The following is a 15,358-nucleotide window of genomic DNA, read 5'->3' as shown; positions in this document are numbered from 1 at the left end:
TTATTTATTATGTATACAATATTCTTTCTTCATGTATGCCTGCAGGCCGGAAGAGGGCACCAGACCTCTTTACAGATGGTTGTGAGCCACCATGTGGTTGCCGGGAATTGAACTCGGGACCTTTGGAAGAGCAGGCAATGCTCTTAACCACTGAGTCATCTCTCCAGCCCCCATATATGTTAATTTTTAAGTATTAATTTAGAATAGCTTCTAAATACAAATGTTTTCTTTGTATTTTTCCTTTATAAAATTCAGCACAGTGCCTAACAGGCATACATTTGTTTGTCAAATGAGTATCAGTCATGTCTTGGCAACAGGCTGAAATGGAGTTAACAGAAACAGAGTTAGTTTCACATGCATTATGTCATTGGAAAGGTACAGTGCTTTTCTGGAACCTGTAAGGGAAAATGATAGTCACACAATTCTGTTTTCTTCCTCCTCAGGAAATATTTAAAAAAAAAAAATCATCTCACAATGGCAGGTCCAATTCAAATCTAACATGTCTTCCTCTATTCTAGTTTTGCATACAAGCACCAATTCCTACTGAATAATGGACAATATATGTGTAATTCAGATAAAATACAGAAGTGAAAAATAGAAGTTCTCCCTACAATTCCTTAGACATCTAGGTCTTCATCAATTTCCCCAAGGCAGCAATTACTACTAGTTTCTTTCATGTTTTTCCAGAGATTCAAGCATTTAGAATCCACTTTTGTTTTTTCTCTTCTACACGTTAGTACCTTTCATACATTATCCTACACCTCAGTCTCTCCATATAGGTAATCCCTCTGAGATAGCTTACTTGGGAGGCAGAGGCAGGAGATTTCTGTAAGTTCAAGTCAGCCTTGTCTACATAGCAAGTCCTAAGAAAGGACTACACAAAGGACTTTGATTCAAAAATAAACACAGAATTCTTAAACTATTAAAATTGGGTAATGGATGCACACATATTAGCATATTATCTTTTATTTTGCATGAGCTTTTGTTCTTTTCCTGACATAAACTCATGTTTAGAATTTGAAAAGAAATGAAGCCAGGAGGAAAGGCGTATGCATTAGTTACTTTTCACCTTTTTTTTTAGTTGGACAGTTGTTTCTTATGCAGAGAGGAAAGGAGGGAACCCTCTGCCTAGCTAGCTAAGCCTTTGCACCTCGGGTGGGGGTGAGAAGGTGGTGAGCACAATTCCAGCTCCAGCAGCAAGAAAGGTAAAGTGTTCCCTACTGCAGGCCCCAGAGGTCACCTCTCCAGCCAGTGACTTCTGCAGCTCAGAAATCAACAGACTCTACCACCACAAACACCCTCTCTCCAGACAATCACCAGCAGCAATGTGATCAAAGACCACAGACAGGCAGGCACTTGAAAGCAACATGTCATGATGCAGTCGGAAGTCACAGACTCTGCTGACCAGCTCTGAGATGGTGCTGGCTGCCCGCTCACTATTTTCAAGGTCCCCAGATGATGCCAGCACCAGGTAGTCAAGCTAATCTGAGATTTGCTCCAGCCCAAGTCAGTGCAGAAGTCATCTAGCCTCAGCTACTTTTCTAGTTCTGTGATGAGACACTATAACCAAGGCAACTTATGAAAAAGGATTGCTTACAGTTTAAGAAGGTAAGTCCATGTTCATCATGGCATAGTATATGGCAGCAGGCAGTTGGAGAAGTAACTGGGAGCTTACTTCTGTTCCACAAGCAAAAGGGGTGGGATGTATATAACTGGGAAAGGTATGGGTTTTGCAAAGTCCACCTCTTCCAACAAAGAATGCCTAATCCTAATGCTTCTCAAATAGTAACACCAACTAGGAACTGAGCATCCAAATATATGAGCCCACGGTGGCCATGCTCCCCCAAATCACAACAGGGCACTTGCTTCAGCAGCACATACACTAAAACTAGAAAACTATGACACCTATTGCCTGATTGTGCCAGAGTTCATTCAGCAGGTCTGGCTGGTATCCCCATCTTGGGAACTCTGCTGAGGTTGTGCACTTAGTGATCGAGGACAGACATTTGTATCACAGGTTACAGTAACTGTTAACTCCAGTACTAGTTCCTCTAAACAAACTCTTAAGAAAAGTAAACTTGGAGGTTGGGGAGACAAAACTCTTTAGAATAAAAAAGACAAAAACTTTAAAGTTAGATAGAGATAAAAGAAAATTAGCAAAGCAGAAAGCATATTGAAAAAACTACTCAGAACACAGTATTTCTTCAGTATTCCAATAAAGACCATCAAAGACTAGCTCTGATTGTTGAAGCATCATTCAGCCTCATGGACTAAACAACTACCAGATTTTGGACCTTTCTAGAGGAAGACAGCCATTGCTGGGGTACTCAGACCACATCTGATAAGTCAGTGTAATAAATCTCCTTTGATATAAGTTAATTCTATCAGGTCTGTTTTTTTAGAGAACCCCGACTAATGCACCAAAATCCAGGTGTTCCCTTGCGATAATTGATGGACATGACTGATTAGTACCCCTTCCCCACCTAATTACTTTTACAGTTCTGTACTTCGGTCCCTTTATCTACAGAACAGTTACTGACAATCTACCTCACAAATGTTGGTAAAGATTAAATGAGTTAATAAAACACTACCTGGTACTCAGTCTTTAATGCACCGACAGTCCTATCCAAAAGGCTAACTGTCTCCTAGTTAAGGCATCTACATCAGCCACTGGGACTTTCAATTCTAATTTTACTGTTTTGAAACAGACTAACAAGTGTTCTCAAACTGATTATGTAGCCAGGAATGACTCTAAACATCTGGCACTCCTGTTTCTACCTATCAAGCACTGAGACTAGAGGTGTGAGCCACCACAGCCGGTTTACATGATGCCAGGGACCAAATCCTAGGCTGCACACATGTTAGACGAGCACTCTATCAACTGAGCTACAGCTATAATTCATTTCCTAAAATTCCATTTTCCAAATCTCATCTACCATTTCCTCCTATTTCTGATTGGAGAGCACTCAGCTGACTTAACCAGAAGGCTAGTATCATTCCAAAGCTTCCTTTGGTTTTTATCCCCTGCCTTCCGCTGAAGCTCCAGAAGTAATTTTCTCCAGAAAGTGAAGACTGCACTTAGAAACCTCAGACAAGGAAGCATAAGTAGATCATGGTAACACCTATTTTCTCTCTCTTAGCTATACATCAAACTGGAAGATTTAATTTGTCTAGATTTTATTTATGTATGCATGTAAAATAGGGATATGTGTATACATACAGTAAATTCTTTAGAACCTAAGACTTGCTGGGTGGTGCTGGTATATCCTTTAATCACAACACTTGGGAGGCAGAGGCAGGAAGATGTTTGAGTCCAAGACCAGCCTGGTCTACAGAGTTAGTTGCAGGAGAGTCAGGGATATACAGAGAAACCCTGTCTCAAAAAACGAACAACAATTACAAAAAGAATCTAAGACTTAAATACAACTAAGCAAATAAACAGATTAACAATATAGATGAGTCTTGCAGAACAATGGGAATCATGGAGAGAGGACAGGGACAGAAACTAAAGAAAGAAGCCCCAATGGTCCACAGTGAAGCATCATCACTGTACAAAACAAATCCGTCCTAGCTGTGAAGATGATGGCCTTAAAAACATTGTAGAAGCCACCCAGTTCCCTTTGTTCTAATGCCAGTTACTAAACAACTTCCTCATTATAACTGGATCCAGCAAGTTATCTGCCTCCTCACTGAGAATACACTGGCCATGTTAGCCAGCAACAGCATCTCTGGTTACTACTCCACGTAAATGAGTAGAACAGCTTTCTTAGTCATGAGCACCTGACCACTGATCTATGCTTTAAAGATGTCTCCTCCTAGATATGCCTGCGTTTCTAAGGCTAAAGGCAACATCACATGCTGCATTAAACGGATCCCTCCAATTTCATCTACGGGAAAACACTCCCCACCCCAACCTTCAGTGTATCCGTCTGTAGTGCATTATCACACGGGTTGAGAACCCTGACACAAGTTTCTACAAGATTTAATACGTCATAAACAGAAATAAATATATTTCCAGTCATATATCTATAATTATAATACTTATTTCTACTAACCACCTACCCAACCTCCTTGGCATCCAGGCTTATCACACCACTATCCATTAATGTGAACTCGTGTAATTCACCCCTCTAGCAAAGCCTTATCCTAAGGTTAAAAGGATCAATACCTGAAAATGTGTTTATTAAAATTCACAAAGGTATAAAACATTCTTTAATGCCTCTCTGGGGACAAGGGGATTGATATCAGTTTGTATAGGGATTGAATTCTAACACTAACACCTAAGAGCAGCTTAGTGCCGTGAATGAATGAGAGCTGCTGTCACAATGTCAGAGACTTAACATACTACTCAGGTCCAACAAAGCATGTACCACCACAGCTACAGTGAAAAGAACAATAAACCAGCAGCCCATGTAGTCAACTAGCTACTTTTTATGATCAAGAGTTAAAATCCAAAAGACCAACAAAAGACCAACAGACAAAAATAGGGGGGGGGGGGCAACAGCATATAAAAACAAAAAAAAAATGTCCTTTCCCCAAAGATCTCAATTTCAAATCTCTAAATCCTTTTTCCTGGTCCATAAAACCTCCAGCCACCACTAACACAGGCAAAATTAGACTAGGATTGGTATCAGGATCTGCTTTGGCACAGAGATGCCTCATAGAGAATAGGACTACTTTTCTATGAACATAGTGTACTCCCCTCCACACACCCACACCCAAGATGCTCAAGGGCAAAAAGGTTCACCCAGTCTCTGCTTCAATGGCCAAGTGGTATGACTACAGCCGTGTGAAGATGCACGACAGGGTGTGGTCTCTGACAAGGAGGCAATGAAACAAAGATGTGCAAACTGCAGTATGCTCTTGTCACAAAGCAGCTGCACCAATTCTGGATACTATCAGAAAACAATTCCTGTCTGACTTCTGCTGTACTCTCATGCTGAGAGCTGAGGACCTAGTAACTGTAACTGCCATGTAAAATGTTACACTGTCTCAAGATGTCAAAGATATCAGGAATAATATCCTCTGTATTTGTCAACATGTAAAATGTTGGCTATTGTAAGGCCAACATTTCTGGTTTGTAATGGAAAACAAACACATAATAGCTCCTATACTTTCCCTTTCCCTTCCAGCCTCAGAATTTCAAGGGAAAGGATACATGGTGATACATGATGGTAAGCTAAAAGTTTTCCTAAAGGAGGCAGGGGAAGATCTTAGTTGAGTCCTAAATAATCAAAGTGGATGGACACTCTGATACCTAATACAAAGGAAGTTCAATAACTAATAGGTCAAAATCACTTGGTTAGATTAGTAAATATAGGTCAAGTCCAAGTTCTGCTACACTCTAGAAGACTACTACAGACAGGAAAGGTTTAAGAAGGTGCATGGGAGGTGCTTGAAGGGGAAGAGTGAGATGGGGAAGGTTCAACCAAAAATATATCTAAGAAAATGTCACAACAAAAGATGCTATTTTGTATGATAATAAATAGTAAAATAAAATTATTTTTGAAAGTGTTTATATACACAATATTTTTTTAAAAAAAGGCAAAATGGTAAATCACACTTAGAGTGAGCTGCATTTAAGAGTATTCTGAGTACTGGGCAGTGGAGGCATACACCTTTAATCCCAGCACTCAAGAGGCAGAGATGGGGGATCTCTGTGAGTTTGAGGCCAGCCTGGTCTACAAGAGCTAGTTCCAGGACAGCCAGGGCTATTACACAGAGAAACCCTATCTCAAAGCCCCTACCCCCACCTCCAAAAGAGTATCACTGAAATAATGCAAAGAAAACGGACATTAGCTTTTTGGTTTTGGCAGAATTCTTGATTTTATTCTCCTAAATGTTTTCAATTGTTCTACAATAAAAAAAAAAAGGTGTGAGTAGGAGGCTGAGGTAGGATGACCATCTAGTATACATAAAACCCTGGGTTTGATTCCCAGCACCATATAAAAGTGAGTATGACTGCATGTCTGCAATTCTAGCAGTCCAGAGTTGAAGGCCAAAGGATTATAAACTGAAGGTCACTCCTTTGAAAAGGTAGATGGATATTACTCTCCCCACTCCCAGATGGAGCATTTTTCAAAAGGGGAGTAGTAGTACAGAATGTACCCAGTGGTAGAGCACTTGACTGGCAAGCACTACAAAACATCAGTTAACAAAGAATAAACAAAAAGGAATTGTGCCCATATGCCCAGTGAAGAGCAGCATATGGGCTAGTTTTGGGACAGGGATGCTCAGTTAGTAGAGTGCTTGCCTCAGGTGCATTAAGTCCTAGGTTCATCCCTACATCTTCTGCTGGTACATGCCTGTGCCTGTAACCCCAACACTTGGAAGGTGGGAGCAGAAGTTCAAGGTCATTCTCAGCTACACAAGTTTGAGGCTAGCTTAGCTACACGAAAACCCTCTCTGAAATATAAAAGTTCTCTTTTTTGTTTTTTTGAGACAGGGTTTCTCTGTAGCTTTGGGGCCTAACCTGGAACTCTCTTTGTAGACCAAGCTGGTCTCAAACTCAAAAGATCCACCTGCCTCCCACTCCCCAGTGTTGGGATTAAAGGTGTGCGCTACCACCACCTAGCTATAAAAGCTCTCTCACTACCATGTAGCTCTGATGCCACACTATTCAGATTCATTAAGAAATAAAACACCAAGTTGATGAACATTTTCAATCCATTTTATTAATTAAAGGAAGGGGCCGGATATGACAAGCATATTAGTTGTCATATATTATAAAGGGCTAACCAGTGAAAACTTTACTTTAAAAGACTTACCCCTATAGGTGGAGTTTTTTTGTTAGAACCACGATCCAGCTCTGTTCCACCAGTTGATTCCCAAATAACCAGAGACTATTTATTAATTATAAATGTTCGGCCAAAAGTTTAGGCTTGTTACGATCTAACTCTTACAATTTAAACTAACCCATTTATATTAATCTACATTCTGCCATGTGGCCTTAACTTTCATCTTGCACATCCTTTTTCCTCTCCTTGTCTGGATGGGGACTCCTCTCACTCAGCCCGCCTTCTTACCAGTGTCCTTCATCTGGATCTCCTGTCTAACCTTATCCTGTCCAGGTATTGGCCAGCCAGCTTCCTTATTAAACCAATCATAGTGACATATGTTCACACAGTGTAAAGGAATATCCCATATATCCCAGCCCAGGCTGTGATGGCACAAACCTTTAATTCCAGCACTCAGGAGGCAGAGGCAGGTTGATCTGAGTTTGAGGCCAGCCAGATCTACATAATGTGTTCTAGGACAGCCAGACCTATACAGAGAAACCCTGTCTGGAAAAAGAAAGAGAGAGAAAGAGAGAGACCTTGCCCCAGTACATGATTATACTTTAAAAAGTAGGTATTACCATTAACCTGAAAGTGGCACAAGATGTAATAATGCAGGTTCTCCATCAGACTGTCTCAGCCATCTGTTTAACTGCGTTCTAAACTCTTTATTATCAGAACGTGGTGACTATACTCCTCTGCTCCTACCAGCACTTTCCCCCAGTCTGTGGCACTCTGACACTCTCCATTGCTCCAGAGTGGCCATTCTGACTGTATATACAAGTTTACTGAGATGTAGAGAGTTTGGGACTAGGCAAGTTTGAGTGGCTTCCTTAAACTAGCTGTGTGTTTTTATTTTTTAGTTAATTAGAATAAAGTGATTTCATTAAATAATAAAGCAAAAACACTTCTCTGTACTAAGAGGAAATGACCATTCTCAGCCTTTGCTGACAATGTAAACTCATGTCTGCCCAAAGGGATGATTTACAAGTTTCATTTCTAGGACACTATAAGCAAATTACAGCATAAAGCACACAAAAGATATGTTCTTCTCCATGTTGTTTAAAATAGAGAAAAACTGTTTAAAACCTAAACATTAAATGGAACATTAGTAAATTATGGAACATCTAAAGACACAGGGTTTAAACAACCATGGACCGCATACTCTGTGAGCAACAGTTTTCACAAAGGTGATGGGGACCCTGCATCATGCACACTTCTGTCTTCCCGCTGAGACTGAAATGAAGAGCTTCTGCCTCTGTGACAAGCTTATTAAAAAGCAGACCGCAGGACTTCAATCAAAATGGCTTTTGAAAGGATCTGATAAGTAAGTTTCTTATGGTAATTGCCAGCAGTTGTGTATTTTATTATATTTATCCTCTATCCACAATATAGCACACACATGCATGCACACACACGGGGTGAGGGCTAAGGGGGGGTGGCACACTCTTTATTTCTCTCACTTCCAAGTTTTGACACCCTAAAATGTCTCCAGATGCTGCCAAAAGTCCCCACATGTAGAAATATGGGCACTGAGAGGATAAACACCCTGGTTGAGAAATACTAATCTCATTTACACTAACAACATTCCATTCCATTTTACTTTCTTTTCCCATTGCTGCGACAGAACCCAGGGCCCTCCCTGTACATGCTAAGCAAACACATACAGTGATAAATCTAGTCCTCACCAGTCACTCTTCAGCAAAAACAAAAACCTACAAAACTCTCGACATTAGTAACTTACGTAACTCAAGGACAAAAATACCAAAAGTCAAGACTAAAATTTTGTCATATCCTGTATATTAAATAAGAAGCTGTTGGTACGTTTAAGTCATTTTGTCTAAAGGTCAATCTTCTCCCTTCAAAGTTCTGTGTGTTAACAGTAAAATGCCCACATTTCCCAACACAGAAGGTCACACTGGTCTACAATCAGCTCCCATGTATTTAGGAACTATTGCTTCATTTCATGTGGAGGCACACAGCTTGGGTTCAGGTTTTTGGTCTACCTTTTACTCACTTTGTGATCTTGACCAAGTTGCTAATTTCCTTATGCTTCAGTTTTCAACTTTGAAGTGTTCACTAGCAGCTTAACTTGTAAATATACCAATTGTTAGCAGTAAAGAGTGGGAGTGCTTGCCTGGCATTCAAGAGACGCTAGGTCCAATCCTCAGTATTTAGGAGACACACAGACACACACACAAGATACTTAAATTGGACAAGATCAGAAAATATAAAAAAAAGAATTTCTGGGAAGTGCAGCATACATTTGAGAGGTAGTGGCAGCACCATCAACAGTTCAAGAACAACCTCAGCTACACTATCTCCCCCTTCTACCCCCACACCCCAAAGGCCCACTAATGCAGCTATTTCACCCACAAACCTCTAACAGAGGACACCATCCCCAATTTACAGATTAAGAAGCACTGCTAGGTCAGTGCTCACCAAACAAGGCAACCAAGGAACATTGATTTAAAAACTGCCAATTCCAAACTGGGCAACGGTTGGGCACACCTTTAACCCCAGCACTCAGGAGACAGATCTCTGAATCTGAGGTCAGTTTGGTCTATACAGTAAGTTCCAGAGCAGCCAGAGCTACACAGAGAAACTGTATCAAAAAGGGGGGGGGGGTGCCATCTTCCATTCCAGAGCCCATACTTTTCCTATTATACACAGAAAATTGCATTAAGATTAAGATATGTGATTGCTAATGATCAAGAATCAAAATAATGACCAGCATGAGCTATATTTTCATTAGAAGAGGTTAATTCAGAACATAACTAAACTTAAGATTATAACTGAAATAAGGTTTACAGCTACTACAAGATCAGTTTTCCACTGTCTATATTTTTATTTTGTGAGATTTTCTTTTGCCCTCATTTGAAACAGTAGAGGTTTAGTTACACAGCTTTTGATTGAGATCCTCCTGCCTCTGCCTCCTGAATACTAGGACTAAGTGTATTCACTTCCCACTCAGTGTACATTTTTTTTTTTTTTTTTTTTTCTTCTTTTTTAAAGAAGAGGGTTTCTCCGTGTGGTCCTGGCTGTCCTGGAACTTGCTCTATGGACATGCTGCCTCCGAGGGCTGGGACTAAAGGTGTGTGCCACCACATGATTGATTCTTTTAAGACTGACTGGCTTTTGCTGCTCCCCAAGCTGGCTTCACTCTCAAACCTGCTCCAACCTCCCAAATGGCTCAGATTACAGGCACATTATCCCTGTACTTGCCTCTGGCTCTTGTTTTTGTTTTTATTCCTTTTTGAGACAGGGTGTCACAAAAGTCAGGCAGGCCTCAAACTCACAATATAGAGGTTGATTCTGACCTCTGCTCCTTCTACCTACCAGCCCAGCTGACTCATATTTTTAAAAAGATCAGAGTACTGACAGTAGGACTTCAAACTGCCCCTGCATTATGCTGCACCTGGTCTACTCAGACTAGAAGAGAGGGTACTCCAGCTCTAAAGACAAAGACTAACCTGCATACACCTCAAGTGGCTGTCTCTTAGTTGAAGGCTTGTAAATGATAAATTTTGTTCCTAGTCTCAGAGGGGACACTTTATGATGGTCTGCTCCTACTTCTTATCAAGTTCTTAACTGCTCCCAAAGTCTTATTTAACCTATTTAACCACTGCTTGACTTTTCACTTACACTTCGATCCTATCAGCATTCAGGTCATTAATAACTTTTGGACCACTTCTTCAAAGACATTACACTAGTCACTAGATTTCCACCATTTTATTCATCTTTGATGACATGTGCTACAATTATTTTAGCGGTTGTCTTTAGTTACTTTACTGTAATAAGACACCATGACCAAGACAACTTATAAAAGAAAGTGTTTATTTGAGGCTAACAGTTTCTGAGGGTTAGAGTAAACCATCATGGTGGAGAGCGCACACAGCAGGCAGGCATGATGCTGGAATAGTGGCTGAGTGCTTACATCTTGATCCACAAGTACTAGACAGAAAGAGCTGACTGGAACTGACAGTCCCAGAGGCTCACCTAATCCTTTCCCAACAGTTCCACCAACTGGGGACCAAGTGTTCAAATGCACGAGACTGTGGGGGCCATTCTCATTCAAACCACCAGAGGTGGGAGCTAAAGCAGAAGTGGAAGGGCAAGCATCAACTATGGATATGCCCCAATTACTAGAACTGAAAGACACTTTAAAAATTTAGACCAACCATCTCCTCTGCATGGATTACACTGACAAGTGACCTGGCAAAACCTTTGACTTTAAAACTCCCATTAGGAGTCTGATTTAAACCATTTTGGTCTGCTTCTCTTCACAGTATTTATTGGGACTTTAATCTTTTTAGATGGAATGATGTCACAGTTTAGGAACCTTGAGAACAATGACTACCAAAGGCTGTTCATTTACATTCTGGATAAACAGTCAAAATTATCCACCCCCAATCTATTCTGAAAGGGAGTCAATGATATTTTGGATAAAAACACAAGCTGTTTTTTTTGTTTTGTTTTGTTTCGAGACAGGGTTTCTCTATGGTTTTGGAGCCTGTCCTGGAACTAGCTCTTGTAGACCAGGATGGTCTTGAACTCACAGAGATCCACCTGCCTCTGCCTCCCGAGTACTGGGATTAATGGCGTGCACCACCACCGCCCGGCCACAAGCTGATTCTTAAACCAAATGAGTCTCAAGTTTTCCCTCTGTATCAATTTCTCCTTCCTAGTCCCCTCCTCAATACACACCGTGACCAAATTTAGAAACTAGGTTTCCCTCTTCCTCCTCTTCACTAACTCCTTACTAAATTACTAATTACAAATAAAAACATTTAGACCTATGACTATAATTATGAATCTATCATTCATCAGATTCTTGTTGACTAGTTTATCACTTTGTGTGTGTTCAGATTATAATATTTATTGTACTATAAAACACCATTATAAATATCTACAGTGGATGGAGACACAGTTCATGGTGGCAGAGCACTTGTCTAATATTTACAAGGCCATGAGTTCAATCCCCAGTACCATAAAAAGAAAACCCAAAACCTCCATCTAGGTTCTCCCTTTGATCTGCCCTTACCAACTATGGTTCCTACCAACAGATGAACCTCTAGTCACACAGAAAGCCTCCTGTCTGTCCCATGCACCATTGTCCTGGAAGAATGACAGCCCGCTTCCAACACTGTCCATTCACCCTCACATCTACTGTCTCTCTCCGTGAGTCTGTTTCCTTCTAACTACACTACCTTTTGTTCATAAGCACCTTATAGAAATTGGCTTATATGATCTATATTTCCCAAAATTATAAATTATTGCAGGGCAAATAAATAAAATCAATGGTTTTCAGCTCTGTTCTTCCCTGCATTATTTTTTAACCTTTCACTGTACAGCAAGCTCTCCAGTACATTTGCCACCTGAAGACATGTTTCCCCAGGATCCTCTTTTCAAAGTTAGTCAACAAGGCAAAATTCAGCTAAAGACAATATATTAACTTTAGTTTGTGCATTGCTGTATCAGATTAGTCTAACCTTCCTCTGTCTCGTGCAAGAAAAAGTGCTGTCCTAATTTCAAAAATTCTCTCTTCCTAAAAGGATATGCATGAGAGGGCTCTGGTAAGTGTCTGGCCACTCTCTCAAACCACACCATCGAAAACAGGAAAACTCCCACATTCATGCTACCTTAAAAACCCAATTTTCTGGGGCTAGAGAAATGGTTCAGTGGCTAAGAGCACTTGCTGTTCTTCAAGACGACCTCAGTCAAGTTCCTGGCACCCAAGCAGTGGCTAAAAACTAACTCCAGTTTCAGAGGATAAGACCCCTGGCCATTTCCCTCAGGCCGCTGGACAAAGCATCCTCATGGGTGGTACGCATGCATACACGCAGGCAGAACACACACACAAAATCTGAAAATAGAATTGTAAGAGCTGCAAGATAGAATACATTTTCCCTTGGTTCAGAATTAAACTGCTAGAGAACATGAAAAAGCCTGGCAATTCTGAACTGTATGCGTAAATAAACCACAAAGTGGTAGGTAACAACAGCCATCCATACATGCTACTAATGTCTGCCATTTTTATCCAAGTTGGCAGCTCTCTTGAATATAAAAAACAAACAAACAAAAAAAAACAACTCAGCCCAGGAGTTGGCCCTCCCTCTATGTGAACAGGGACTTAAAAGCACTTACATGTTAATACAACAAAACCTGGCTTGTCTTCATAAAGCGGCAGGGCTTTCAGCACTGTACCATGAACTGCCCCTACCATCTATCTGCACCTATCAAGATTTCATTCAGATAATCTCTCGGAAATAGAAGTTCTAGGTTCCAGGGGTTTGATGTGATGAAGGAAAGGCTGGGAGGAAAGGGTAATTTTTTTCTTCTCTTAAGAAAAATCATCAACCTTGCATGCTTGCCTTTCAAAGGCACCTAAACACAGTATTGATGGAGCAGTCGGGGCGCCTCTTCTAAAGGTGGCATGTGGTGGGCACACCCGGCAGCTACTGCACTGATCACTACTGCATGTGAACAGCACACGTCTCACAGAAATAACTGCAGCATGAAACTAGCTGACACCCCACGATACACTACGACTTACATGTAAGAAACTTACTTCATTGATTTGATTAGAGGGTCTGTGCAATGACCAAGCTTTGCAAACCCCTGATCCCTCTAATAAGGATCTCACAACAGCTAAGGACCGGATAGTTCAAAACCTGGAAGGCATTCCTTGCCAATCCCATCAGAAATGATTTCTGATTTCATCTCTACACACCCAGGCTAAGTGAGGCAACAAAGAGGGAAAAACGCTACTAAATAATGAAACTGACCAGGACACTGTGTTCTTTTAGATTTGACTGTAGCCTTTTCATTTAGTGAACTTCCGCCTACACACACACACACACACACACACACACACACACCTTTAGCAGGGAACGTCTCAACATATTCTCACCTGAAAAGATGAAGCTATATTTAGTTTCCCATTCCTAAATCCGGGGGAGGGGGCATATACTAGCATCTCTATGTTAAAAGCCCCCATGCCTTCCCCCTATGATGTGAAGCCCCCAAAGTGACCTGTCTCCTGGCACAAGGTTAAATAGATCTCTTCCAGTTTTGTGCAAGTCCTATACGGATGTTCCCAAGTTTCTGTAACCCAGAGCCTGGGAGATTTGCTCACCCTTGGGGAAGCTCGGAGACAAGGGACGAAGGCAGCCCAGGGGTTCATCCCACCAACTCGCCACCCCACCACCGGACGCTCGCCATCAAGAACCCCACACAAAAGGGTCTCGGCTCCCGCCGCCCTCCTCTCCCCCCCACCCCCCACCCCGCGGCCGCCGCCGACCCACGACTCACCAGGACCGTGGTGCAGATGGACCTCAGCTCCGACTCCACTTTCTCCCGATAGTCCTTGATCAGCTGCAACTTCTTGTCGGAGGTGTCGGTCTTCTGCTCGATGCTCGAAATGACCCTCCAGGCGGACCGGCGGCCCCCGACCACGTTCTTGTAGGCCACCGACAGCAGGTTGCGCTCCTCGTTGGACAGCTCGGCGCCCTGCTCCGTCACGGCTTTCATGCAGGTGGCCATGTCGTCGTAGCGCTCGGCCTGCTCGGCCAGCTTGGCCTTCTGGATCAGCTCGGTCTTCTCCATGGCGAAGTGAGGGCGAGAGCCGAGCCGGATCCGGAGTCCTCCTGAGAGAGCCGCCAGGGGCGGGGCAGAGCGGGGCGGCGCCGGAGAGGACAAAAAAAAAAAAAAAAAAAAAGCGAGGGGGGAGAGCACGTCAGACAATGCGGCCGGACGCCCGCTTTGTCTCGGCGCACGAGGCCGCGTCCTCGAGCCTCCCTCGGGGCCGCCGCCTTCCGCGCGCGCCCTCCAGCCCGCCCGCCGCGCCTCCCCGAGGCCGGAGCGCGGGCCCCTCCTGGCCCAAGATGGAAGCGGCCGTTGGCGCCGCACCTTCCCGCCCCGGCCCGTCCCTCGGGCGCGCGGTGGCTTACCAGCCCCGAGGACCGTACCCCGCCACCCCGGCCCCGATCCCTTGCGGCGGCGGCGGCGGCCCCTCGGCGGCGCCCGTACTCACCTTCTAGTCTCCGCGGCCGCGACGCGAGTCCCACCACTTTGATCTGCTTTGGGCTTTAGCCGAGGACCCTCCCGTCTCAGCCTAGCGCGGAGCCGACGAGCGCGCCATCGGCCAATAGCGTTCCGCACTTCCCCGGGGAGTCCCGCCTCCAGTCCCTTGGCTGACCAATGAGAAGCGAGCGCGCGGAAGGGGGCGCAGGGGGGGGCGGGGCGGGAAGCAAAGCGGAGGCTCGGAGGGTGGGTCGGCCCTGGTAGGTTCGGTTGGCCCGCAGGCTGCGGCTTCGGCCACGGGGTTTCCTCCAATTAGATCCAGGGTGAATGGACGTCACTGTTGCCATGGCGATGCCTTTACCAACTCCCCTCATCCTCCCCGCCAGCCCGGCACTCCTGGGTGCGGCACGGGACCCGGAGGTGCGCTCGACCTCCCCGGCTGCGGCCGCGTGTCCTGCTGCAGCGACCACTGCAGATGGGGCGTTGCAGCTCGCTGGCTACGGAGGCTTGCGGCTGGACTTCACAGAGTGACATAATTGGCCGTTTGGTTGCACAAG

At 43.5% G+C, this 15,358-nt stretch overlaps 1 protein-coding gene across 1 annotated transcript in view; it reads right to left on the bottom strand.

Annotated features, from left to right (window-relative positions):
* The window catches only part of Ywhaq (tyrosine 3-monooxygenase/tryptophan 5-monooxygenase activation protein theta), a 31,222-nt gene extending 16,265 nt beyond the window's left edge, over positions 1-14,957 (bottom strand). Inside the window, exons 1-2 of the mRNA XM_050141922.1 lie at positions 14,812-14,957; positions 14,091-14,425 (exon numbers count right to left, since the gene is read on the bottom strand). Of these exons, the coding sequence (XP_049997879.1) occupies positions 14,091-14,384 (294 nt within the window). The 5' untranslated portion in view covers positions 14,385-14,425; positions 14,812-14,957. The remainder of the gene's footprint in view (positions 1-14,090; positions 14,426-14,811) is intronic.
* Positions 14,958-15,358: the final 401 nt, after the last annotated feature.

This window comes from Alexandromys fortis, unplaced genomic scaffold (genome assembly GCF_014885135.2).
Source record: "Alexandromys fortis isolate MF-2015 unplaced genomic scaffold, M_Fortis_MF-2015_v1.1 scaffold_30, whole genome shotgun sequence".
Classification (NCBI taxonomy): Eukaryota; Metazoa; Chordata; class Mammalia; order Rodentia; family Cricetidae; genus Alexandromys; species Alexandromys fortis.
Note: the sequence above shows the minus strand (reverse complement) of the source record. Positions and strands in the feature narration are given on the sequence as shown.